This window comes from Equus przewalskii, chromosome 13 (genome assembly GCF_037783145.1).
Source record: "Equus przewalskii isolate Varuska chromosome 13, EquPr2, whole genome shotgun sequence".
NCBI classification, from domain to species: domain Eukaryota; kingdom Metazoa; phylum Chordata; class Mammalia; order Perissodactyla; family Equidae; genus Equus; species Equus przewalskii.
Genome location: NC_091843.1, coordinates 25,975,501 through 26,002,514, shown reverse-complemented (window position 1 = coordinate 26,002,514; position 27,014 = coordinate 25,975,501). Strand labels below are relative to the sequence as shown.

The following is a 27,014-nucleotide window of genomic DNA, read 5'->3' as shown; positions in this document are numbered from 1 at the left end:
CTTGGGGACAATGTCCTGGTACTCAAGACCTGTGTTAGCTTGGCATTCAAAGCACATCCAGATGAAGCTCGATGCACTTTCTCAGTCTCATCTCTCACTGCTCCCCTTACGCCCCTTCTCCTGCAGCCAAACACCACATCACTCCTCCAACTGCACGGTGCATTCTTGTCTCCATCCTCTTCCCCTGCCAAGAATTTCCTCCATCTAACCTTGCCCATTACTTTTAGGAAAGAGTGCAACCTCCCAATAGGGTTCCCAGGCTCCCACCATTCGGCCCTTGTCCATCTCTCCAGCCTCCCTCTGCCACCCATATTCTATACCCTACACATCTTGGACTTCTTTCAGTTCCATATTTTTTCTGCTTCCCTCCATGCCTTTAAACACACTGCTTTTCTGCCTAAGGCACCTTCCTACTCTTTTTCATCTGAAGAATTGCAAGAACCCATCCTCCAGGTTCCAGCTTAGATCTCACTCCCTCTAGGAAATCCCTGACCAGCCAAATAGGGTCAGATGTTTTTTTTCATACTTCCACAGGTCCCTGTGCATCCACCCACCAGTCCCATCACACAGTGGCACCCGGCCCGTGAGGTCTCCGAGATCCTCCCAACAGTCCTTGGAAAAACAGGCCATCCCTGATCTCAAACCAGGTCCTCTTGAGCCTGGTCACCACATCAAGGGGCCTGGACACACGGAAGACAATTGCCTCTGTCCCTCACAGCCAGGTGGAGGCCATCGGCTTTGGCTGCTTTGGGCTCCATGCTGCTTTCCTGCAGGTCCTCCCCTCCTCTCTCAGAGAGGGACATGGCCCAACCCCGCTCACCTGCAGGGCTGCCTTGGCCTCGTGGAAGGAGTGAGTAAGGGCTTCTTTCTCCTGCTCATAGGAGGCCCGGAGGACTGTAGGGAAAGGAGACCTCTGTGAGCTCAGACACCCAGACCCTTCACCCTAAAGCTTTCCAGCAGACCCCATGTGGGCCAGAGAGCCCAGGTGACCACCAGGGGCCAACAGGGGCCAAGAATCTGGGAACGCTCTTGTTCATCCCTCTATCTCATGGGCTTGGGGCTGTGCCAGAAATATAGTAGATATTTAATAAAAGCTCCTGGAAATGGAAACAAATTATACCCAGGGAGGAACTACCAGATTGTGAGTGCCACCCACACCTCACTGAGGCTAAGATCCAAAGCTCCTGCAGCAAGCTTGCTCATCTCAGACCACAGCATGCCGTGGAAAATGCGTAGGGTCAATGTTGTGTAAGCTAGCTTAGGCAAATTATGACATCATTAAATCATTAGTTGTCGAACCATGGCACAAAGCTGCCATAAGTACATTTGATTTGGGGCCAGGAAATCTACGTGGTCCTGATTCCGCTTCTTTAACACTGAGAGGAAACCTTGAGGAGATCATTTGAAATATCTAAAAGTCCTGTTGCCTCAATGTGAGATGGGTCGATAAGCCTGGCTTATGTCTAAGGGGTGAGAAAAGGACATGCAAGGGCTTCCCAGGCTGGGCCGTGCTGTATAGAGCTGGACTTGTCATTCCCCAAATCAACACAGTTATATCTTTCATCCCACCTCCTCTACAAAGTTCCTTTTGGAAAATTCCAACCTTGTCTCAGCTGAAAGACGACAACAGGGAAATGACCAATCAATCGTTGGGAAGGGAAATAGGACAGAGAGAACAGGCAAGGAAAGCTTAATACAGCCAAAGGACCAGGTTTATAGGGGGTCTGTATCACAGTGGGCACTGACACAGAGAAAAGAATGTTCAGTAACATAAATGTGATAGAGCTGTCAAAAACTGATAAGATCAGCTATATAAAAATTACTTAGGGGCCAGCCCCATGGCCAAGTGGTTAAGTTTGCACACTCAGCTTTGGCAGCCCAGGATTTCGCCAGTTCGAATCCTGAGCGTGGACATGGCACCGCTCATCGGGCCATGCTGAGGCAGCATCCTGCATGACACAACTAGAGGGATCCACAACTAAAAATACACAACTATTGTACCGGGGTGCTTTGGGAGAAAAAGGAAAAATAAAATCTTAAAAAAATTACTTAATTTTTAAAAATTACAGGCCTAATTTGCCTAATTAATTTGCCTATCAAGACAGGTGCTGATTCCAGGAAGATGGAGAAAGCACACGCCATCCACTCTGTCCTACTGAATGTAGCTATAAAAACGGGACAGAATGAAAAGAGCGGCTGTTTTCAGACTCTGAAAAGTAAGTGGTAGCAGGCAGACTGGGCAAGAACACCAGAATTCAAAGTACCACTGAACTCATAGATTTAAACAAGACCCAGAATCTCATGTATTCAAATATTCAAAATGTCTAGGATATAATACAAAATTGCTCAGCATATGAATCCAAAATGGCACAGCATACAAATCCAAAATTGCTCAACATGCAATCCTGAATACTCAGCACACAAAGAAGCAGGAAAATCTCAACTGCCTGAGAAAAGACATTCAACAGATGCCAACACTGAGATGCCACAGATTTTGGAATTATTAACAGAGACTTTAAGACAGCTACTATAAAAATACTCCATGAAGTAAGGGTGGACTCTAGAAGAGAATGGAAAAATAGAAAGTCTTAGCAAATATATAGAAGATATTAAGAAGAGCCAAAAGGAAATTTAAAACTAAAAAATACAATACATGAAAAAAAAAAAACCTCACTGGGTGGGATCAATAACAAATACGATGACATAGGAAAGAGCTGGTGAACTTGAAGATAGATCAAGAGAAATGATCCAATCTGAACAGAGAGAAAAAATAATGGAAAAAAATGAACAGAGCCTCAGGGCCCTATAAGACAATTCCAAAATGTCCAACATTTATGTCATCAGAGTCTCAGAAAGTGAAGAGAAAGAGTGTAGGGCAGAAAAACTATTTGAAGAAAGATGGTTGAATGCTTCTCAAATTTGGCAAAACATAAATTTACAGATCAATGAATCCCAAACAAAATAAACCCAAAGAAATCCACACCCAGACACATCATTTCTGAAAACTAATGACAAAGAAAAAATCTAGAACAGATCCAGAGAAAAATTATGCATTATTTAGAGGAAACAACAGTTTGAATGACTGTGGATTTCTGATTAGAAACCTTGAAGACTAGAAGGAATGAGAACATGTTAAAACTGCTGACATAAAAGAACTGTAAATCCAGAATTCTATATATAGTGAAAATATCCTTCAAGAAAGAAGGTGAAATAAAGACATTCTCAGATGAAGGAACACTAAAGAAACTCATCACCAGCAGAGCTTCTGTCAAAGAATTGCTCAAGGAAATTCTTCAGACAGAAAGCAAATGGTACCAGAGGGAAACTTGGAACTTAAGGATTGTAGGAAGAGCAACAGAACTGGGAGATGCCTAGGTAAATATAATAGGCTATCCTCCTTCCCTTGAGCTCTTTGAAACATGATTGATGGTTAAAGGCAAAAAGTATAATGTTGTCTGATGGGGTATTCAATGTATGTAGATGTAATAATAAGATGAGAACAATCAAAAGGGGGGAGGATAGAGGGACCTACATGATGGTAAGGTTTCTACATTCCACTTGGAGTGGTAGAATATTAATGCTAAGTAGATGTTACGTACAGTGTAATTCTTAGAGCAATCCCTAAATATATATATATTCACACACACAAAGAGATATACTAAAAGAGACAATAGACAAGTTAAAATGGAATGCTAAATAATGTTCAAATACTCAAAAAGAAAGAAGGAAAGGAAAAATGGAAGACAGAAAAAATACCAAAATGACAGACCTAAATTCAACATATCGGTAACAACATTAAATTAAATGGTCCAAACACACCAAATAAAAGAGAATGTCAGAATGGATTTTAAAAACCCAAACTATGTGCTTTTTACAAGAAACCCACACTAAATATATGTCACAGGTAGGTTAAAAGTAAAAGGGTGGAAAAGCAACTTTAATCAAAAGCTATAGCAGCTACATTAATTTCAAAGGAAAAACACTTAAGAATATGGAAGATGATCAGGGATAAAGAAGGACATTACATAATGGTAAAGGGATCAATTCTCCAAGAAGATATAACAATCCTAAATGTTTATACACCTAAGAATGGTTCTTCAAAATGTATGAACTCAAAACTGACAGAACTGAAGGGAAAAATAGACAAATACACAATTATAGTTGCAGACTTCAACACTCCTCAGTATTCAGTAGAAAAAGTAAGCAGAAAATCAGTAAGAATGTAGAAGGACTGAACAAGACCATCTACCAACTTGATTCAATTGATTCATTTATAAAATACAACCTAACGATAGCAGAATACACATTCGTTTCAAGTGCACATGAAACATTCATGAGATAGACCATATCCTGAGTCATAAAGCAAGCCTTAATAAATTATAAAAGGAGTAAAATATAAACCACAATCTCTGACCATAATGGAATCAACCTGGAAATCAGCAATAGGAAGAGAACTGGAAAATCTCCAAACACTTAGAAAGAAATATACTTTTAAAGATTCAATGAGGGGCTGGGCCCCATGGCCGAGTGGTTAAGTTTGTGCACTCCACTGCAGGCGGCCCAGTGTTTCGTTGGTTCAAATCCTGGGTGTGGACATGGCACTGCTCATCAAACCATGCTGAGGCAGCATCCCATATGCCACAACTAGAAGGACCCACAATGAAGAATATACAACTATGTACTGAGGGGCTGTGGGGAGAAAAAGGAAAAAAATAAAATCTTTAAATATTCAATGAGCCAAAGAGGAAGTCTCAAGGAAAATCAGAAAATATTTTGTACTGAACAAAAGTGAAAATGTAAAACATGAATTTGGGGCATGCAGATAATGCAGTGCTTAGGGGGAAATTTATAGCATTAAGCGCTTATGTTAGAAAAGCAGAAAGGTGGCAAATCAATCATCTAAGCTTCTAGTTTAAGAAATCAGAAAGAGAAGGGCTAACTAAACATAATTAAGCAAGCAGAAGAAAGGAAATAAGAAATAACAGAAATCAATGAGATTGAAAATGGAAAGAAAGGAAAAAAACTAATGAAACCGAAAGCTGGTTCTTAGAAAGGATTAATAGAATTAATAAACCTCAAGCAGGACTGACCAAAAAAAAAACATTAAAAAATAAAAATGAAAAAGAGAGAACACACAAATTACCAATATCAGGAACTTAACACAGAGATATTTACAACAATAGTAGGGACCACTACGAACAATTCTATGCACATGAACTTGACAACTTAGTTGAAACGTATCAATTCCTGAAAAACTAAAAAATACTGAAACTCACCCAAGGTAAAATACATAACCTGAACATTCCTATAGCTATTAAAGAATCTGAACTTGTACTTAAATAATTTCTGGAAAAGAAATATCCAAGCACAGATGGTTTCACTGGCAAATTCTACTGAAAATTTAAAAATGATGTAATACCAACTCTATATAATCTCTTCCAGATCTAGAAGAGGAAGGGACATTTCCCAGCTCAGTCCATGAGGCAAGCTTTACCCTGATACTAAAAGCAGACAGAGGGTACAGACCAATATCCCTCATGAACATAGACACAAACGTCCTCAGTAAATTATTAGCAAATCAAATCAGCAAAATATAAAAAGAATAATATACCATGATCAAGTGGGATTTATGCCAGGAATGCAAGGCTAGTTCAATATTTGGAACTCAAATCACTGTAATCCACCATATTAACAGTCTAGGGAAGAAAAATCACATGATTATATGGGTCACAGATCTAAATGTAAAACTCAAACCATGAAGTTTTGGAAGACAACGTAGAAGATCTTTGTTACCTGGGGTTCAGTAAAGAGTTTTTAGACATGACACCAAAAGCATAATCAATAAAAGAAAAAACAATAAGTTGGAATTTATCAAAATTGAAAGCTTTGCTTTGTGAATAACAGTGTTAAGAGAATGAAAAAAAAAACCTAGACTAGGAGAAAATATTTGCAAATACAAAGGACTTGTATACAAAATATATAAAGATCTCTCAAAATTCAGCAGTAAGAACAAATAAGCTAATTAAAATGGGCAAAAGATTTGAACAGACATTTGACCAGAGGATATACACACAGCAAAGCACAAGAAAAGATGTTCAACATTAGTCATTATTGAAATGCAAATTAAACCCACAATGAGATATCACAGGACACCTATTAGAACAGCGAAAATTAAAAATATTGACAAGTGTTAGCAAGAAAGAATAGTGGAGCTCATACATTGCTAATGGGAACATGAAATGATGGTCACTCAGGAAAATAGTTTAGTCATTTCTCATAAAACTGAACACACATTTATGATATGACCTGTCAATCCCACTCCTATGTATTTACCCAAGAGAAACGGAAACGATGTCCACACAAAAACCTGTACATGAATGTTTAGAAGAGCTCTATTCATTATCGCTTCCAGCTGGAAACAATCCAAATGTCCCACAACGAGTGAATGAGTAAACAATGGAACACAACTCAGCAATGAAAAAGAACAACTGTCGATACACGCAACAATGTGGATGAATCTCAAAGACATCATGATGAGTGAAAGAGGCTGATATCAAATTCATACTGTAGGGGCGGGCCCCAAGGCCGGGTGGTTAAGTTCGCGCACTCCACTTCGGCAGCCCAGGGTTTCACCGGTTCGGATCCTGGGCGTGGACATGGCACGGCTCGTCAGGCCATGCTGAGGTGGCGTCCCACATAGCACAATCAGAAGGACCACAATTACAATATGCAACTAGGTACTGGGGGGCTTTGGAGAGAAGAAGGAAAAAAAAAGATTGGCAATGGATGTTAGCTCAGGTGCCAATCTTTAAAAAAAAGCCCAAAACATACTGTATTATTTTGTTTATACAACAGCCTTGAAAAGAAAACTATAGCGATGGAGAACATATCAGTGGCTGCCAGGGGTTGGGGTCGGGGAGGATGTGAGTACCGAAGGGCAGCCTGAGAGAGTGTTTTGGGGGTGATGGGATATTTTGTATCCAATTACGGGGATGGTTACATTAATCTATACATGTGTTAGGATTTATGGAACTGCACACCAACAAAAGTCAATTTTACTGTATGATAATTTAAAAAAGAGAAACAAATGTAGAAAATAAAAGACAACAAAGGGTCATCAAATGTGAAAAACCACCACTACCTTCTCCCAGTTGTCTGTGTACTTCCCCCGAACAAATAAAAATCCTACATATTTCCCCCATGCTATGCTTTTGTTCATTCATTTCATACATGCTAATGTAGCACCTAATATGTGCCAAGCAATTTTAAAAATAACTATAAAAAATAAAAAATAGAAAAATAAAAATAACTGTGGAAGAAGTCCGACTGATCGAAACAAGACAGGCAGTTCCTTCTCTTCTGGGGTTTTTACAATAGGAAATTTTTCTTATCCATGTATTAATAATGCTGAAAAGAATATCAAAGTGACGCTTGGAGAACAAAGCTGTTTTCCCCAAATAGCCTTGTGAGGTAGAGAAGGTAGAGTTTAGAGACAGAAACTGAACTGAGGTTGAATGACAGGCCCAGTGTCACAGGGTGTATTAGCATTAAAATGCAGCTCCACACATTCCCAGGGCGAGGGCCTCAATTCCATTTCAGAACATTTTGTGCTAATGTTGCAATATGTTTCAAGAATCTTAAAATTGTTCAGACCTCTGTTCTAGTTATTCCATTTCTGGGAATCCAAGGACATAATGTGAAATGTGGGCACATCTTTATGCAAAAGACATTTAGTGCAGTGTTATTTACAGTAGTTAAAATCCTGATGCCTAGACTCACGAGAAATAACGAAAACCATGTATGCAATGGTCTAGTCCTTATAAACATTTTAGTAGCAGCACAATTACTTGGAAATATGTTTGACACAATGTTAAATGAAAGAACAGGATACAAAGTTTCACATATAAAATCATCTTAATTGTATTTGTGTGTGTGTGTGTGTGTGTGAGGAAGATTGGCCCTGAGCTAACATCTGTTGCCGATCCTCCTCTTTTTGCTTGAGGAAGATTGTCGCTGAGCTAACACCTGTGCCAATCTTCCTCTGCTTTACGTGGGATGCCGCCGCAGCGTGACTTGATGAGTGGGCTAGGTCCGTGCCTGGGATCTGAACCTGCAAACTCCGGGCCACTGAAGCGGCATGTATGGACTTAACCACTATGCCACTGGGCTGGCCCCTTAACTGTATTTTTAAAAGATAAATAATTCTGGGGAAAGGGCCTGCAAATACTGATGGTTAAAGGAAAAATTGGCAAAACATTTTCTAGGTCAATTTCAGTAGCGTCAAAAATATACATAACCTTCTCCAAAGAAGATATACGAATGGCCAAGAAGCATGTGAAAAGATGCTCAGCAAAATTAGTCATTAGGGAAATGCAAATCAAAACCATAATAACATACCACTTTGCACTCATTAATAATGATAATAATGATGATAATAATAGCAACAACATCAATAGAAACTAACAAGTGTTGGCAAGGATGTGGTGCAAATGGAACCCTTGCACATTGCTGATGGGAATGTAAAGTGGTGCAGCCACTGTGGAAAACAGTTTGGTGTTTTCTCAAAAACTTAAGCATAGAATTACTGTATGACCTAGCAATCTTCTCCTAGGTGTACACTCAGGGGAATTAAAAACAGGTGATCAAGCAGGTGCTTGTACTAGTGGCACTATTCACAGTGGCCAAAGGGTGGAGGCAGCCCAGGTGTCCATCAACTTAGAAATGGATAACAAAGTGCGGTATGTCCATGCAATGGAATATTGTTCAGCCACAAAAAGGAATGGAATGGAAAAATTTTAAAAACGGGAGGAGAAAGGAATAAAGTGCAAATGCATGCTGCAGAGTGGATGAGCCTTGGGAACATTAGGCTGAGTGAAGGAAGCCAGATGTGGGGCCACAGTTGTCCGATTGGATTTATATGAGTGTCCACAATGGACAAAGCCAGGAGACAGAGAGCGGATAGGTGGCTGTCAGAGGCTGGGGGGAAAGTATGGAAGTATGCTTGGTGGGTATGGGGTTTACTTTAGGATTATGAGAATGTTCTGGAACTGGATAGTGGTGATGGTTGCAGGGCACTGTGAATGTGCTGAATGTCACCAATGGTAGGTAAATCTTACATTATATGTATTTTACCAAAATAAAAATCTATATACATAAACATTGCCACACCACTCTACTAGGATGTTCTTCTTTTTTCATGTGTGTGTGCAGTGGAAGATTTGCCCTAAGCTAATATCTGTTGCCAATCTTCCTCATTTTTTCTTCCTTCTCCCCAGCCTCAAAGCCCCAGTGCATAGCTGTATATTCTAGTTGTAAGTTCCTCTGGTTCTTCCATGTGAGCCACTGCCACAGCATGGCTACTGACAGATGAGTGGTGTGGTTCCTCGCCCAGGAACCCAACCTGGGCAGCTGATGTGGAGTGCACTGAACTTTAATCGCTGGGCCATCAGGGCTGGCTCTAGGATGTTATTCTAACAATAAAATCATGAATGTGGCAAAGATTTTACAAAACGGGGTTCACTGTGTAAGTCTCATTGCTATTATAAACAATGGAAAAGTTTGAAATTATCAACATGCCTAATCAAAGGGGCTCAGTTCACTGAAGAAGGGTACACATCGGACTGCTATGTGGTTACAGAAGTTTAATGACAAGATGCTAACATAATTCAAAGTGAAAAAAACAATTTATCTTCTTCCCATAAGTACATATATATATATAGATGTATATTCCAGGTATATACACAAAAAGAGAAATGAAAGGGATCTATATCAAAGATGCAACAGTGACTAATTTTGGGTGAAATTACATACAATTTTAATTTCCTCAATAATAAAATAAGTGCTAATAATTATTTGCTAAGTACCTTGCGAAATGTCAGGCACCAGTCTAAATCCTATCTAATTAAGTTGACTCATTTAATTCTTATAGACCTTAGGAATGAGGTTAACTAGCTTCTTCAAGGCGACACAGCTGGTAAGTGTAGAGCTAGGATTCAAACCCAGGGACCGTGGCTGCAGAGTCTGAGATCTGTAAGATCTCTTTGTTTATTCTGTAGATTCTAAATTTTCTACAATGATCTCATCGCATATAAAAGGTAAGAAAGTTACTTGAAAAAAAATAATCAACCTAACCATAAACTGTAAGAGCTGTCATCATTGTGGAGGAGGAATATGGATATTTAAAAATTCAATTTGTCTAGGTTTTCCAAATTTCCTTTAAGGAATATGAATTGCTTTTAAAAATGGAAGGAAAAAAACTCCCCTCAACTAAGGTGAAACAAAGCATGGTGTCAGACTTTTAAAGCCATGCCCCAAAGGTCAGCCCAAGGACCCTGCCGACTCCAGGCCTGAAGCAGCCAGCTGCTTGTGGCCCGCTGTAGGCGGGAGGGCCAGTGGGAATGCCCCTGTGAACTCAGCAGCTAGGGACAGAAGAAGGATGCTTCCATGCCCTCCCTACTGGAGCATCTCCCTCCTTACCTTGCAGGCTCTGCTCATGCTCTCCCTCCAAGCCTCTTCGCTGCTCGTCCAGTTTCTCTCGAAGCTCGAGCTCCCTCTCCTTCTCCACCTGGGGGCGGAGGGTCCCCAGCAGGATGAGACTGAGCAGGTTCTGCGTGGCCTCACTGATCCACTCACAGACCCCTGGAGCTTTGTGGAGGTTGGTGATCAGAGTCCCACCCCCTCATCTGAGTGATAGCAATGACACGTGCTCAGAGAGGGTACAAGACCTTCAAGATACAGCAGGTGCACAGACTCTGTCTTCTCTAGGCTTAGAAGGGGGCTCCCAGAGAGTTATCTAGATGGAAAGGGATTTTGGAGTCTTCTAACCCTGATGCCCACTCAGGGCAGGAAGCCCTTCGACCGTGTTCGAGGATCTCCACCACCTGTCTTTGCACATAATGAATTATACGTGAGCAGTTACAAATATTTGTTCGACAAAGGACTCCTTTCTTGGCCAAAGGGGTAAGAGATCCTTACAACAACAATAAAACCCAAAGTTGGTCCTCACTCTGGGATTGAGTGAGGTTAGCTGAGCAGGAGGAAAAGAAAGGGGTGGGGTCACCTGGACTTACCTGTTGTGCCCAATTCTTCCTGTCCTCTTCATGTTGCTGGAGAATTCTGGCTATTTCCTTCTGGTGCTGCTCAGCCTCCTCAGATGCACAGAGCTGGACAGTGGTGGCTATAGGTGAGGAAGCAAAAAAATCACACAGAGCAGAGATGGGGTCAGGGCCCAGGAGAAAGGGAGGCCGGGGCTACGAGGTGGGAACCCTGGTCTCCACTCAAGAACGGTTTCATTTGGGGACCAACCTCCAGAGGCAGCCCCTCAGATCTCTCCGGCTTTGCAGACCCTCCTTCAAGGCAGGAGCAAGTGGTCTCATCCTGCCCCCCAGCATCTACAGCAGAGCTGGTACCTCGCAGGACAGATGCAGCCCAGAAGATGTTCTATTTGCCCTACCCAAGATCTAAACCAAAAAAAAATTAGTTGCTGATCTCAAACTCTTTGGAAAAATCAAAAAAGAGGGAACACAATTTTTTAAATAACTGGGTAGTTTTTACTTAATAGAGATTTCCAACTTTTCTTGAAGCAGCCAAAGACCTGGCAGTGTGTGCTTTCACGTCGACCAGGAGCTGGAGCTGAGGGGCAGCGGCCTCCTGCTCTGGCCAGGACGTGGCTCTGCTTTTTGCGCACTCCTCAGCTCTCCCTACTGGGCAGGTGCATATGGGGCCATTTCATCCCTTGCCTTTGCTGCTGGGGGGTGGGGGTCCTGTGAGCATCTGAGTGTGTGACCTCTCTGTCACCTTCAGTATCTCCCCAGCTGGAGGCACAGGAGTTGCTGTGAGCAGGAAGGAGATGCAAACAGGAAGTCTAGCCCTTGCTCGGGGAAACTCCGGAACAGGCCCTGCCAATGGCACTCTGAGGCTGACAGGCTCTGGGTATGAGCTAAGGCAGGGACCCAGCCTCTCTGTGCCTCAGTTACCCAATATGTGAAATCAGGGTAATAACAATACCTTCCTCACAGGGCTATTGAGATGAGTAAATCAGAAAACAATGGCAATAAAAATAGTAAGAGCAGGGAGGGGACCCTGACAGCTTACCATGCCCAGCTCTGTTTCACAAGCCTCACAGGTATGACTCACTCCATCCTCACAGCCACCCAATGCGGTGGGGACTATGATGAGACACATCTCACAGACGAGGAAACTGAGGGGCAGGGAAATGAGGCAACTTGCTGAAGATCACTCATTTCACAGTCGGGGGAAGGGCTATGAACCTGAGCCCTCTGCTTCCACGGCAGATGCTCCCCACGGCCACCGTATTCTGCCTGCTGATGCACAAAAAGTAAGTGTGGTGCCAGGCACTGGGAGGAGCTCAACCAGTGTTCTCTATCGTCCTCTAAATGATCGTGGGTGCTCGTGACAAGCATTCGAGGCCAATACCAGCGCTGTTCGCATTGTTATTAGTGTTGGTGTTATTACAGAACTCTGTGCGGAGGGTCCGGCAAAGGGTATGAGGAGAATGTGAGGAAGGGGCCGGAAAGGAGACGCCAACACCGACACGGACACCATGGTCAGCCCATCGGCAGAGGGGGAGGAGTGAGTCGGTGCCCTGCGTCCTAGGGGATGGCAGTGGTCAAGATGAGAGAGCCCCAGACTCTCACCAGTCATTTGGCTCAGGGCCCCAAACTTTGGTCCACGAGACCAGTACCAGGCTGGCTGCAGCTGGGGAGAAGCTTATTAAGAAGATACATTGTCACTTACAATGCAGATTCCTCAGCTCCCGGGGAGTCTCGCTTCCCTGGTCTGGGTAGGGCCCCAGCATCCATGTCTCCGAAGTTCCCCCAGGTAACTCTATGCACAGCAGGTGGGAGAATCCCCGAATTCTGATCTAGCTGCTTATGTGATGTTTGAACTTCCCCTACAACATCCCTGACAGCTTCCAGGCCGTAAGTAAACACTTTCGGAGATGAAGACTTCCTCTATTACTCGATAGCTCAGATGGTTTTAAACCAACAACCACATAAAAAATCCTTTGAGATTGAACCTGAATTCTGCCTGCCTGTTCCTGCTACTTCGAGGCCCTAGTTGACCTCTGGGTCACACTGAACCAGGCTCACTTATCTTCTTGAGGGCACTTCAGACACTCGGAGAGAACCATTGTGTTTTATTACAACATCTTCCTTCCAGGTAGAACATCCTCTGTTCCTTTAACTGTTCTTTATAGGACATGGTTTCCAGAGTCCTCACCAGCCTCATCTTTCTCCACTCTACTCCCTCCAATTTTTCTGGATTACTCTGAAGATGTACTTTGCAGAAATAAACTTGACACTACAGGTGTGGTACCAACAGCCAGGAACAGGGAAGTTCAGGTCAGGATTATCACCTCCCTGATTTCAGACATCATATTCCTATTAATGTAACCTACATAAGATCTCATGAGATAATTAAGTAACTATATCACCTGTGTTGATTATAAAGTAGGAAACCTCATGGATATCGGGGAGGATGTTTATAGGGTTGGCTATTTACCTGTATCTCCATTGAGGGGACCTAGTTCCTGTGGCTCTGGTCTGGGTGGCTGATCTGGTTCTTGGCGCCTCTGGAAGAAATGAGACAACAATGAGGTAAAGGTAGAGGGGAGGAGGTAAATGTGAGGATGGATGCTACAGTAGGATTCTTCCAAAGGCAAGACAAGACTTCCAGTATGCCAGACCCTGCCCTGTGCCCAGTCCACTTAGGCTGCCTCCCTCACACTCCCTCTGTAGGGAACGGGTTCCCAGACCTGGATTTCTCATCTTGGTCAGGAAAACCCTCAGCAGGGAGTTTGATGCTGGTTGCCCTCTCCTTGGATTCCTGTGGTCTGGTTCCTGCCACCCGCCATGGGGCTCTTCCTGCCCACCTCCACCTTCTCCTGGGGCTTGGCCAGACTTTCTACAATTACCTTCACCCCAGTGACCCCCTAGTTCAGAGGCAATTCCCCTTTCTCCTCAGGGCCTGTGGCCACCACAATTGCCAGCCAAATTCCCTGCACTGAGGGCAGAGCATCAGAGTTCACACCACGGATTCACCCGCGCTTGTTCTCTGTTAGAAGGGGCTGTTCCCCAGATACAGGAAACAGTAGTACTTAACTTGACAGACGGGGTGAGATACTGGAATTAGCATGTATCGGGCACCATGCTGTCTTATCTACATGATCTTAGCTCATCTTCAGAAGGACCCTGGGAAATAGGACTACCCGCAATTTGAAGATGAGAAGGCTGAAGCAGGTCAGGACTGGATCAAGGTCGATTAGGGGATAATTGGCAGAGTCAAGTATTTGAGCCATACCCAGCGGGCATTTTAACCAGCCTTGCCCAGTGTTGGTTGAATCTGATCTGAGGACAGAACTGATGCAGAAGGGCTGCACCGCAAAGTGGTGTCAGGGCCCCCAGATCCTCAGTTTTCATAAATAATATTTTTAAATAGGAGAGTTGATACGGGTCGATGAGTAAGGATGCTAAAAAAATTATTTACAGACTATCACTGTCATTTCATAAAACAGAGGACATTTTAACCTTCCAGAACACAGTAAGGAAAGCTCAAGACAGTTCTGCTGGGAAAGGGCACTGACATCCATACTCAGCGTTCGCCGCACGCTCACACCTTCAATCTTCTCATTTCACACCAGATAGGTGGAAAGCTGGTCAAGGTCTGGCCCTGGACGCTGGACCAGGATTGGGGGTAGAAAAAAATTTAAGCTCTTTTGTACACCTTTCAAGATGGTCTTAAAAAAAAAAAAGAAAGAAAAACGATATTCTAGACCTCATTTTAAGAAACACTTTTAGAAATAAGTCAACCTATGAAACTGTTCAATAATAAAGATCACTGTAAAAGAAAAACTTTACTTTTTACTATGGTAACAGTTTTTTTTTTGGGAGGAAGATTAGCCCTAAGCTAACATCTGCTGCCAATCCTCCTCTTTTTGCTGAGGAAGGCTGGCCCTGAACTAACATCCGTGCCCATCTTCCTCTACTTTATATATGTGGGACGCCTGCCACAGCATGGCTTGCCAAGTGGTGCCATGTCCGCACCTGGGATCTGAACTGGCGAACCTAGGGCCGCCAAAGCAGAATGTGCGCACTTAACCTCTGCGCCACCGGGCTGGCCCCAGTAACAGACTTTTTAAAGTCGTCATTAGAATAAAAATTATTGAAAGTCTCCTGAATTCAAGAAAAACTGAAATGCAGCTAGAAAGCACACTTCTGGCTGGGGAGGGAAGATGAATCAAGGGAGGACTTCTAGAACATTCTGCTCTTGCTCCACAGTGCCCAGCACAGAGCCTGGCACAATGTGAGCCCCCGGCAAACTGAGGGACGCACTGTGCCTCCCCCAGGCCCTGGCACCCCAAATCTGCTCGGTGGCTGGGCACGCCTGACAGTGGAGCTCTCCATCCACCCTGTGGAGACCTGGCCCCCCTTCCCGGGGGAGAGGGGACACCTAGCTCAGGCACAAGCCAGGGAAGCTGTCAACACAGGAATCTGGGAAAGCGACAGGAGCCAGCCTCTCCACCCTGGGCTGGAGGAAGGAGGAGATAACACAATGGTCGTCTTGTCCCTGTTGCCACCACTGGGTCCGCTAATCTGGGCACCATTTTTATGGGAGTGAGAATTCCTGAACTCCAGTCACGGCTCTTCCACATACTCGGACAAATCCTGTCCCTCCTTGGAGCTCCCGCTTCCTCCCTGGTGCAGTAGAGGTGAGGATGTCTTAGCGTAACTGAGATCCCCTCGGCGTTCGAACTCTGGGCGTCTGGTCTCAGCTCCTCTCAACAGCCCCGCGAGGCAGGGGTGATCACCGGTGAGCAAACCGAAGCTAGGGGAGGTGAGACACCGTCCCACGGCACCCGGATGTCAAAATCAGCATCAGAACCATGTCTCAGAACCTCCGAGACGGGAGTAGCGTGGTTAAGAACTGGGATTCTAGAATCACCCAGATCTGGATTCCAATCCTAAAGCCAACACACGTGACTGTACGGCCCCTCCAGGGCTCGGTTTCCTCATGAGGTCGTTTCAAGGATTAGGGAAGATAATGTGCCTGGAACTCTGGCATATTCTAAGATCTTAAACATGCCGTGAGTTTATTACCTTCTGTTTGAAACCATGGCAGGAACGCAGAGCCCCCGGTGTTCCGGTGGACCTCTTGGGCTGCCAGAGGCCTCGGGTAGCCTGAACTAAGATCATAAAGCTCAGAACAAGCTGCCTTCCCCACCAAAACAACTTCAGAAAGGGGAGAAACTCTTCTCCACCAACAGCTTCCAGGCCACAGGCAGGACGTGGCCGTGTGCTCAGGTCCCCAGATCCCGACAAAACCACCCCCCGCATACCTCCCTCAGGACGACTGCCAAGGCCCTTCCCGGCCTGTCCTCAGTCCACCCCTCTCTTCCCTCATTTTCTTAATATTTAAATATTTGTAAACATCTTTTTTCAATTAGAGTAGTGAGGAATATGTATGTTTATTCATTATTGGAATATTACAGATACTTTCTTATATCTGACTTCTTCAAATATACTATGAGCATTTACTCCATGGCATTAAATATTCTGTAAATATATCAATTTTAATGACTGAAATATTACATCCTTCTGCATGAATTGAATCATGAATCTGCTGTGGAGGATTTAGGTCCTTTCCACTTTTTAATTTCCAAATTATGCTTTAGTGAACATACTGATTTATAAGATTTTTTTAGACATCTGAAATTCCACCTCTACCCTCCAGAAAGATTCGATAACTTAATTCACTAATAGCACACAAGAAAGCCAGTTTTACCGCAAACTTGCCAACATGGAATAGTATCACTTTTAAAAAAATGTTGGCAAATTTGCCAGGTCAAAACAACCTATCGTGCTCTTAGCCCTAACATGCTATCCGTGTGTTCAAGACCACCCCAAGCTGCTCAAGACCATCCCAGCATGACATATGGTCGATAATTTCTCAGGCCTCCGGGCCCAGCTCATTTATCATTTCTCCTCGGTTTCTCCCCAGGGCTGAGTTAGCTCCTATTGGTTCTACCCTCCAGGGCCTGTTCAGACACTCTGCGAGTTCCTATCTGGTGACCTGTGTTTCTCCTGCTAGTCCAAGGGGCTCCTTGAGGACAGGGACCGTTTTTGAAATCCACTTTGGATTTGCCCCAGTATCTGTTAGGATGCCCAGAACAGTATTTCCAGGAATTTCTAGGCCCGCTATAGAACCACCTGGAGTGCATGCTTAACACAGCTCCCCAGACCCAGTTCGAGGGTGGTGTGTGTGCTGGGAAGCGCCAGTCTACCAGTCTATCCAGGTGATTCTGATGCTTGCAAAAGCCTGAAGACACAGCCCAGAGCTGAGGAGGAATTGATAAGCAATGACTGCAAGGAAAATCCCCAGGTTGGAGCCTGGCCACTTCCTCCTTGGGGGTCACGGCGCAGAGTTCACCCTGCAGTGGGAGAGGACAGGAGCTTGGGGGGTGTCGGGGGAACGCAAGAATTTCCCCTTCCAAGAGCAGAGTCGGGAGGCCTAGGGCCGGGCGGGGTATCCGGACTGAGCTCTGGAAGAGGGGTGGCAGCTTCCTGAGTCAACGGAGACTTGGGAGAAGAAAGCTACGGAGGTGGCAGCTGGCAGCACCGGATGTAGGGGAACCCAGGACTGGGGGACACGCCAGGAGACCTGGGTTCCAGCTTTACTGTGTGACTTTAGGGAAGTTCCTTCCCCTCCCTGGACCTCAGTTTCTCTATCTGTGATGGGTCAGGGTTGGAACAGAAATTCTCCTCAGTCCTGAAGGCCAGGGCAGCCTTTCAACTAAGAAAGCTGGAAACAGGGCCCCTATGTCTTGGTGACATGCACAGTTCTGGGCCCAGCTTCTTGTCATCAAGCAGACTGGAGTCCTGCCCCGGGTTCAACCTGAAGCACAGCTGGTCTGCAGTGGGATATGGCTGCCAAAAGCACACAGAATCAGGGTAGAGCGGGAGGACTGTCCAGAGCTGTGGAGAAGCAGACAAGCTCAGACGGGACCTGGTGAGACCCCCTCGAATATGCTCGCATTTTGGAGGGTAAACTGACAAATGGGAAGGTGTCCAAAAGGAACTGGCAGGATGTGGAAGGAGACTCAAAACCAAGTTACAGGAGGGACTGTTAACAGAACAATAGTTGGTCAGCCTCAAGAACAGGCAAGAAAACCTCCCACTGTCTTCAAACCTCCACAGGACCGTCACGAGGTAGAAGCTGCTAATGTGTGGTCCACAGCCTTGGAAGGCGGGGCTGTGGCCCAGGACTAGAAGTTTCAAGGAGAAGTCTCAGTTCAACAGGAAGAAGAATTTCAGAACTATCCCAACCAGAGGTAAGCTGCTTTATCTGAGGGAGGGGTGCGGTGGTGGTAGTGAGCTCTCCGTCACTGGTAGCATACAAGAAGAGGTAAACTTCATTTTGCAGGTTGATCTAAGTGATCTTAGAGGACCCTCAACTTCATGGTCTAATCCTGTAAAATATCCCTGTTGTTCAGCAACTAGAGACCTCCAGGAAGCATAAAGTGTTCAACCATTGCAGGCGGTCCGTAAAATCTACCAGCATTAACGGAGTCTCAGAGGGCGCTGCTGAGTATTATTCAGGTTGCAGTACTTTGGGGTGGGTTTCTGTCCTCCCAAAGATTTTGGAGCAGACTCCTCAACTCCCTTCAAATTCTGAGCCCCATCAGGCAAGCGTGAGTAGGGCAGAAGCAACTTGGAGAGAGGCTGCCCAGCTATTCCTTACCTTGGGAATCCTACTGGCATGGAAGCTAAGAGGAACCCCGAGGATGGCTCAAGGTTTCCTGAAGACACTTGGTCTAACCTCGCTGTAAGAAGCATCACTCCATCCTTTTTGTGGGCCTTCAAGGCTTTGAGTATTTCTGATTGAGTGTTATGACTTAGGTCCTCATTATTCCTGCTGAGCTTAGAGAATTTAGTAATCGAAGGACCCTTAAGAGTTCAGCAATTCCCCTGTCCCCATAAGCTGAGGCCCGGGCTTCCCTTGGCCACATAGTGTTATCACACCCATCTTGGCAGAGGAAGGAACCCAGAAGACAGGGCTGGAAGGGCCCCCGGAGACAGTTTATTCCAATCCCCGCCTCCTATTTCCACATGGAACACCTAGGCCCTGCGGTAGCATGAGTAACTCATCAGAGACCACAAAGCCGGGGAGCAGAGCTCACGGAGGATCCAGATCGCAGGCGGAGCCCAGGCCTCAGGTCACACCCTCACAGTATCAGAGCTGCCTTTCCGGTGTCTGGACTCAGCCTGGGTGGGGCCCCAGCCCCATTAGTTTCGGAATCGGAACAACCACAGCAGAGCCCATTGGCTGAGGGTAGAGGCAGGAAGGGGGTGGGGGCAGAGGCCCCAGGGGCCCCCTCCAGGGCCTAAATGTCCAGGGCTGCTGAGAAATGTTAGCATTCACACCCAAATTACAGCGGCTCAGACGGAAGAACACCACAAACACAGGCCTCACATTCCATCTCTAAGATGGGTGGATGCATTTTGCCAAAGTAATGCCTGAATTTGATTTCATTTTCACACTGCCAGGGGAGCTAAAGATTTAGTTCAACTGGTTCATATGACGCAGTGTGGCGTCAACTTCGCCCACTGCCTGCCTGCGGGTAGAGCCATGTGACTATACAACCGCCTTAAAGGCAGCAGCACCAGCCAGCCCCCTCTGCTGTGCCCGGGCACCGCCTATTCCCCGAACACCTGCAGTGCCCCCAGAGCACCCCACGTCGGGGCGGATGTGGTCTCCATTGCTCCTATCTGACCGACTGATGAGAGATCTCGGGAGGATAGAACCACTTCCTGCTGAAGCACCTGCCGGGCCAGACCAGGCAGCCGGTGGAGAAGGCCTCAAGGGCAGGGCCCCGCCCCTCATTCACAGATGGAGAGGCTGAGGCCTACAGAAAGGCTTTCCAATAGACCAGATTCCTTTTCTTCCTCCCTGGAGCCCACCTTCTCCTGTCCCTTATCAGCCTCCTGGGGTGTCTGCCAGTTCTGATCGCTTTAGAGGGCCTGGAGCTGGCAGAAGCAATAGGCACCATTTCTGGCATCTGGGTCAGCCCAGCAGGCAGAAGGACCTTGAAGGAGCAGGACAGAAAATGGTGTCAGTGGCCGGGGTTGGGGAAGAGACAGGCTGAGGGCACAGACACACTGCCAGATATCTACCTGTTCCCCCAACCCAAAGGCAAACTCTCCAATAGGAGTCCAGCGTCGAGACCCTGGCTTGCTACTTGCTTGCTGTGTGACGTTGGGGGTGCACCTTCCCCTCTCTAGACGTCTGTTTCTTCTTCTCTATAGCATGGAGTTGGGCAATGGGATACGTCAGAGCACTTCTGGTTTTGACATGCTGTGCATGTGGAAGAAGAGGCAGCGTGAGGTCATCTTGATAGCCCATCCTCCATCAATCCTGTCATGCTCGTTTGCTCTAGGCAGAGCAGGACAGGTGGTTTGACACACTCAGCTGTCAGCCCCTGCATGAAGAGGGCTTCTCTGGAGGACGCAAGAGGAGGGGCCCTTGGTCGGGAGGGTCTAGGTGGGGGTGCTGAGCCCTTCACTCCACCCTATGTTCTGGAGCAGCCCTGCAAGGGAGACAGAAAAGGGGGGGCAGGATTGCCTGGAAGCAGGGGATGACAGAGAGCTCGGCCACCAGCTCCCAGGTTACATGCAGCATGCTCCACCCCCTGCAATTGTACTGCGAGCAGAGAGAAGCACCCGTGAGTGGGACAACGGGCACCTACAGGATGCTCAGGGCGGGATCATTCCTAGCAGAGAAACACTGGACACTTGCCTCATGTCCACGACGGGGGACTGACTCGATACACCGAGGTGCATAATACTATACAACACTCATACGTTTAAAAGAACAAAGTAGATCTTTACATACAAAGATGGAAAGGCATTTGGTGGAACATGCAAAACAAACTATTTCTATCTGTACGTAAACACACAGAAAAAAGTACCCAGAAAAGCACAAAGTGATGGCAGTTGTCATCTCTAGAGAAAGAACTAAAACAGTGGTTAAGGAGGGGTAGCTTTAGTTTTACCTGAATTCTTAGAATTTTTTAAACAATACTGTATTCAAGTTTTACTTGGGTACAAAGAAATTAACAACAACGACAAGAAGAAATAACCTCTCTTGGAACCTAAAAGCAGCCAGGGCAGTAATTTTACAGATGGGGAAACCAAGGCACAGGAAGAGAGCCACCTATTTGAGATCAGGCAGCAGGTGGGTGAAGAGGCAGGAGTGGGACCGATCCTTGACCCCCAGGGCAGAGCTCTCTCCCCTGCAGATGCTGCATCTGGTGTCTGTAAGCATTCAGACCTCGTCTAAGCACCTCCTGTCTGCAATGCTCCCCATCCTTCCGCGGAGCCCTGGTCCAAAGGGGAGAGATGGGTTCTGGCTGCCCATTCTGACTGGTGGTAAGGTGAGGAGTAATTAACCTTACAATGCATAAGTTTCCTAGGGCTGCTGTAACAAATCACCACAAAGCCGGTGACTTAAAACAGAAATTTATTCTGTCACAGTTCTGGAGGCTAGAAGTCCAAAATCAAGTTAGCAGCTAGTTTGGTTCCTTCTGGAGCTTCTGAGGGAGGAGCTGTTTCGTCCCTCTCTCCTAGCTTCTGGTGTTGCCAGCAGTCTTTGGCGTTCCGTGGCCGGTAGATGCACCCTTCCAATCTCTGCTTCTGTCCCATCGCTCATCCTTCTCCCTGTGTATGGTGTCCAAATTTCCCTATTCTTATAAGGACCCTAGTCATTGGATTAGGGCCCACCCTAATCCAGTATGACCTCATCTTAACTGGATTACGTCTGCAAACCCTATTTCAAATAAGGTCTGCATTCATAGATTCTGGGGGTACATGAGTTTGGGCAGTGGGCACGTTTTAACCCAGTACAGTAGCAACTTTTCTGATGTCAGGGTTATTTCCTTAAGGAGAGGGCAGGAGGTGGGTTGCATGGGGCAGTGGAGAAATGGTGAGGAGGTCCACAAGCTTCACGGTACACGCAGTGGAAGCACTCCACCGCTGGGGGAGAAGGACCGGAAGTAGGTCATTTGTGCATCACGTACCTGGAGGAAAGCATGGATGTGGGATGGGTGTTTTAGGTATTGTAAGGCATTTGGCCTAGATGTTCTGGAAGTTTCAGGTTGAAAATAAAGTGACACAAGATAAACGATTTTTAGGGATTCAAATGCACCTGGCGAGAGACGCAGGATGGCTTGTCTTCGGGTAATGGATGGACTCAGATCTATCTGTACTAAAGATGGATGGGTTTTCTCTCCTCTCCGCCCACAGTGGGGTCACAGGAGTGTCCCCCTTCCCCGCCCCCTCCCGTGCTGGTCCTGCTCCCCTTCTCACCCTCTCCCCGGGTCATCTGGAACGGCTCAGTGCTCTGAGGGCGGAGGACACGGAGAGGATGAAGTGCAGGCCCTGAGGATGGAAACCCAAGCGCACCCGAGATGCCAGACCAGAACTCGGGCCATCCGTCAGACTCTTCCTTTTACGGCGGGGAGTCCCTATTGTTCCCAAGTTTATTTTTTGAACATAAATGTCTATGAATGTTATACTGAGACCCTTTAGAGCTCCCTTTCCAGGCAGATTTCAGACTTTTGTTTACGAGCTCATCTATGAACACTAAGACGTCAGGTGGCAGTCCCGCCTACCAGGAGCGTCACCATCTTCATTTAGATAGCAGCCTGCTTCTGGGCAACTAATTTGAAGTTTTACCTTTTCTGTCCTTTTTACAACCAAAACCCCCACAAGTGCTGATGTGAAGTATGGGCCCCAAACTCAACCCCCGATTGAGGCAAAGATGGAAGTCCTCAGGTGGCTGGGGACAAATCAGGCTTTTGGGAGAGCAATGCAAGCTGCCTGGGAATTCAGTGACAAAGGAAAAGGACAGACTTGAAAACTTGTACACGTTTGGAAAATGTGTTCCCAAAGGTTGTGTCTCCGAGGCAAGGATTATAGGGATTTTTCTAATGGATTTTAGGTCACAAGGCACAAATGTCCTTTTATAAAAGAAATCTGACTCACCCTCACAAAGTTGCCAGAGCACATAGGTATGGAAGTCTGTATTGACTTTAGCTGGGATGATTCTGGGAAAGCATTATTTTCTGGGTTGGGCAAAAGCCACGAGCTCAGGGGCCACATACACACCACGTCCCCAGGATGCTTGGGGCAGAGGGCTCTGTGCCTGGGAAGGCAGCTTCCTCTCCTGCTCCCTGCTGCCCCACCCTCGGCAAACCAAGAGAAAAGGTCAGCTTTGCCCTGATTTGTCCTGATTTCCCCTCCGCTCCCCTCGGAACTCAAAGCCATACTCTCCCCGGCTTAGGCTGAAGACACAAGGATGCTCGTGAATGATGAGGTCAGGGGTGGGGAATGTAAACAACCAGTGCCCAGTCTGGATAAATAAGCCATGGGACCCACCCAACAGTAGGGGGCCATTAAAAAAATCATGTTTCCATGAACTACTTAGCATGGGAGAATGGCCTGAGCAAAATATTAAGTAACTAGAATATAACCATTTAAAATGGTCCCAATTGTGTAAAAATGCTCACACTCACGTATAATATATATGTAGTAAAAATAGCAGAAAGAATAACACTGAAATGTACACAGAGGTTCTTAATGGTGGGATTAAAAGCGATGTTTACATTTCTTCATATTTTTCCAAATTTTGAAATTTTGCCTCAAACATTGTAATGATCAGAATAATTAGATTTCTCAAGTGGAATCCCAAATATTTCTTAGTCCTAGGCTTGCATCCCCTTTTCTATTCTTGCCAAAATGTCATCTGATCTCTGCTTGAACTCCTCCAGAGATGGGGAACTCACTACCATTCTTCCTCATGAGAAGTAGAACCTGGCTCGTTTTAGCTTCCCCTCACTGGCCACAATTCTGTCTTCTGGAACAAGGGAGAACAAGGCTGCTCCCCATGCCCTTGACAACACTTCAGAGGTTAGAAGGCAATGGCCTGGCTCCAGGCTTCATTGCTCTAACCCCAACAGCTTACCAAGGACATTAATGTCCCTGCGTTTCCCACATAGCTTTCCTCGGGTACAATCCAGGCGATGAAGTCCTAAAGTATAACCATGTCTCCCTTATGACATTGCTCACATTCCCTCTGATCACGGGCATACCACTTGCCGGTCAGCGTATCAGGGACTCTACTGCACGCATTCTTTCAATTAATCTTTAGAACAACCTGATGACCCAGGAGTTAATCATGCCTATCTTACAGATGAGGAAACTGAGGCACAAAGAAGCCAAGTCCCTTCCACAGTCACTTAATGGATCTGTGCTGGAGCCAGAATGAAGCAGCACCTAGCCTGTGTGCTGAGTGAATAAGTGAATACGTGAGCCCAGGGCTAAACCCCTGCCATTGTGTCTATGGTTTTGTTCTATTTATGCCCATGCCAGGCTCTCCCATGGCACTCACTTCTGCATCTCTCCCTCTCTCTCACCTGCCCAGCTACCTGGAAGCGCTCCTGAAGGGCTGCTGAAAGACTGACCCAGAGGGAACCTGCCGCCTGAGGCCCAGCTTTGGGAGCAGTGCGGAGCCAGGTTCTCTGACGCCCTGCTCAGGGCTGTGGCGCTGTGGTCAGAGCTGAAGTCCTGGGGACTGGGGACTTCAGACATCATACCAGGCACGTGTGCACAATGAACATGAGGCACTGGGTGGCCCTGCCCACCACTGCCCAGAGAGGGCAGGTAACCAGCCGGGGATTGAAGGCCCTTGCGTAGTCCCATGTGACTCCTACTGGTCTTTGGAAGGCTGGTCTCTGGGCCCCTATACTCTCTGTCCAGCCTTCTCCCAAGTCCTCCCATGGGGCGTGGCCACATCAGCCATGGTCTCTGCCAGAAAGGGTTTAGGAAGGACCACACAATGCAGATGGTTCCTCAGTACCCACACCCAGCCTGCTAGGGATCCCCACTCATTCATTCACCAGGATATCAACTTGTCCCAAAACTTAGCCCAGGTGGGGCCTCTCAGTAGGGTCTAGAACAGCTGGTCAGCTAAGGCCACCAGGCACTGTAGACCACAGAATTCAGCAAACCCTCAGGTCCTTGAACCTGGAGGGCACTTGAGAAGTCCCAGTGGTCAAGCCCCTGTCCCCAGTAGGGTGGTCCGCACTGAAAGCTCCGGCCTCGTTCCTTGCGGCCTCCACTCTCCACAATGAGCCCCTCACACTGCACGTTCTCTGGCTCAGCCTCTGCTCAGGCCGTTCTCTCAGCCCCGACTGGGTAACTCCCACCAAACCCTCCCCACTTGACCAAGGCATGCCCACCCCCCATCCACGAAGACTTTCCCGGTCGTTTAAAGCTGGAGGAGGCTCTCCCGTTGCACCCTGGGCTAACCCCCAGCCTGGCTTTCATTCGGCCCTCATTCACTCCCTCCGATATTTACACGGCACCTGCTCTGTGCTCTGCCAGAGGCCGTGAGCCCTGGATGGGGAGGGCAGAAAACCAGGCTCAGCTGTGCATACCACCAACCGGCCCTCTGACTTTGGACACGTCACTCCCCCATGAACCTCAGTCTCCTCACCTGCAAAGTGGGGAAGGTTCAGCAGCTCAGCCTAGCTTCCAGGGCTCTTGTGAGGTCAGCAGGATGTGAAAGTACCCTGTTAACCGTCACTCAGGGTGAGTCATTGTTGTCGTGACCTGACCCTCTCCAGTCTGAGCTCGTTTTTGTGCATCCCATCCTTCGAGTCCCCCACTCCCCCAGCCTGTTGGGGATGGGCTCGGTAGCTCAGGCCCTCCAGGGGTTGGCACCTGGATGAGACATTGGCCAGGAGCCCAGCCTGGAGGGATGGAAACAGGCATGAACTTTAAACAAAACCAGCTTGTAACTCCTGCCACGCAGGGGCAGGGGCCTGGCAGTGCTGGGGCAGGGAAGACATGCCAGGCTGCTCTGAGGCAACAGGGTAAAGGCTTTAATGCCAAAGAGCTTTGGAATCAACAAGAAGCCGGTGGAAGCACAGAGCAGGGGTGAAGACAAAGAACACCAGATTAGGGGACTGGATACCCGGCTTCAGCTCTAAGTTGCTCTGTGACATCAGTCATGACCTTTCCCTTCTCCAGGCCTTAACCTCCCATCTGTACATCTGTACATTGGGCACATCAGCCCAGGTGGTACCCAAGCCCTTTCCCAGTTGGATCGTCTGTGCCGACTTTACTTGCCCTTCACAGCTTGGGACAGGGGGTCCAGTTCATGCTGTGCCACGGACAGACGGGGACAGCTTCTAAGGCTCTCCGAAGGGCCAGGAGGCAAGGGAACCCACGCTCACTGTGGTCTCCTCTTCCAGCCTGTGGAAGGGTCAGGCCTGGAACAGGGCTCCTCCTCCAGTCTCCTCCTGCCTCTGCGCAGATGGAACTCACCCTTGGCCCACTTTGCAGACTGAGAGGTTGACTCAGGTCAGAGAACACAGATTCTCGGACCCTTAGACATCGTCCTGCTCATCTCCCTCCCTCTCCACACAGAGGGAGAAACTGGGGCCCAGAGAGTCGTAAGGGCTTGCTGGGGGTCACACAGCGTGTTTGCGGCAGAGCCAGCACTTAAACCCAGGATGGATGTCCCCCTGTCAACAGCTCCATTCCAAGTCACAGGCCAGGCTCAGGTTGATGGCCCCGTCCTCCCTGTCAGCCAACCCTCTGATTCTGCTGATGGAAGTCAGCCTCAGTTTCCCTGTGGAGCCAGGAAGACATGAGGGGTCAGGGCTTGGTGAGGTTTTCTGAAGTGAGAATAAAGGAGAAACAAGGAAAGCAGGGGAGACATTGTACTTGGGACCAAAACTCATCCCGCTGGACTAGGCACAGGGTGGGGAATAGAATCATCCAGGGTGGGGACAGTAGTGAATTCCCACAGGCAGCACAAGCAAAGCGGAAGCAGAGAGAGATTCAAGTTCAGTGAAAAACTACTAAATATTGTCACCGTTTGGGGTCTCTCAGGGTCTCCAGGGGACTGATCATCAAGTTTATGGTACCACC

At 46.9% G+C, this 27,014-nt stretch overlaps 1 protein-coding gene and 1 long non-coding RNA gene across 6 annotated transcripts in view; both read right to left on the bottom strand.

Moving 5' to 3' along the window:
• CCDC69 (coiled-coil domain containing 69) overlaps positions 1-27,014 on the bottom strand; it is a 49,833-nt gene that overhangs the window by 21,590 nt on the left and 1,229 nt on the right. For all 5 annotated transcript variants that reach the window (XR_011525473.1, XM_008517261.2, XM_070570409.1 and 2 more), the window contains exons 2-5: positions 13,525-13,594; positions 11,070-11,176; positions 10,477-10,564; positions 821-894 (exon numbers count right to left, since the gene is read on the bottom strand). Coding sequence is in view for 4 of the 5 variants with exons in the window: in XM_008517261.2 (XP_008515483.2) it covers positions 821-894; positions 10,477-10,564; positions 11,070-11,176; positions 13,525-13,594 (339 nt within the window). In the remaining variant the exon portion in view is untranslated. The remainder of the gene's footprint in view (positions 1-820; positions 895-10,476; positions 10,565-11,069; positions 11,177-13,524; positions 13,595-27,014) is intronic.
• Positions 21,520-25,828, bottom strand: LOC139075264 (uncharacterized). Its single transcript, XR_011525474.1, has 2 exons — positions 25,573-25,828; positions 21,520-21,734 (listed from the first exon to the last, which is right to left on the bottom strand). It is a non-coding gene; the product is annotated as an uncharacterized lncRNA (long non-coding RNA).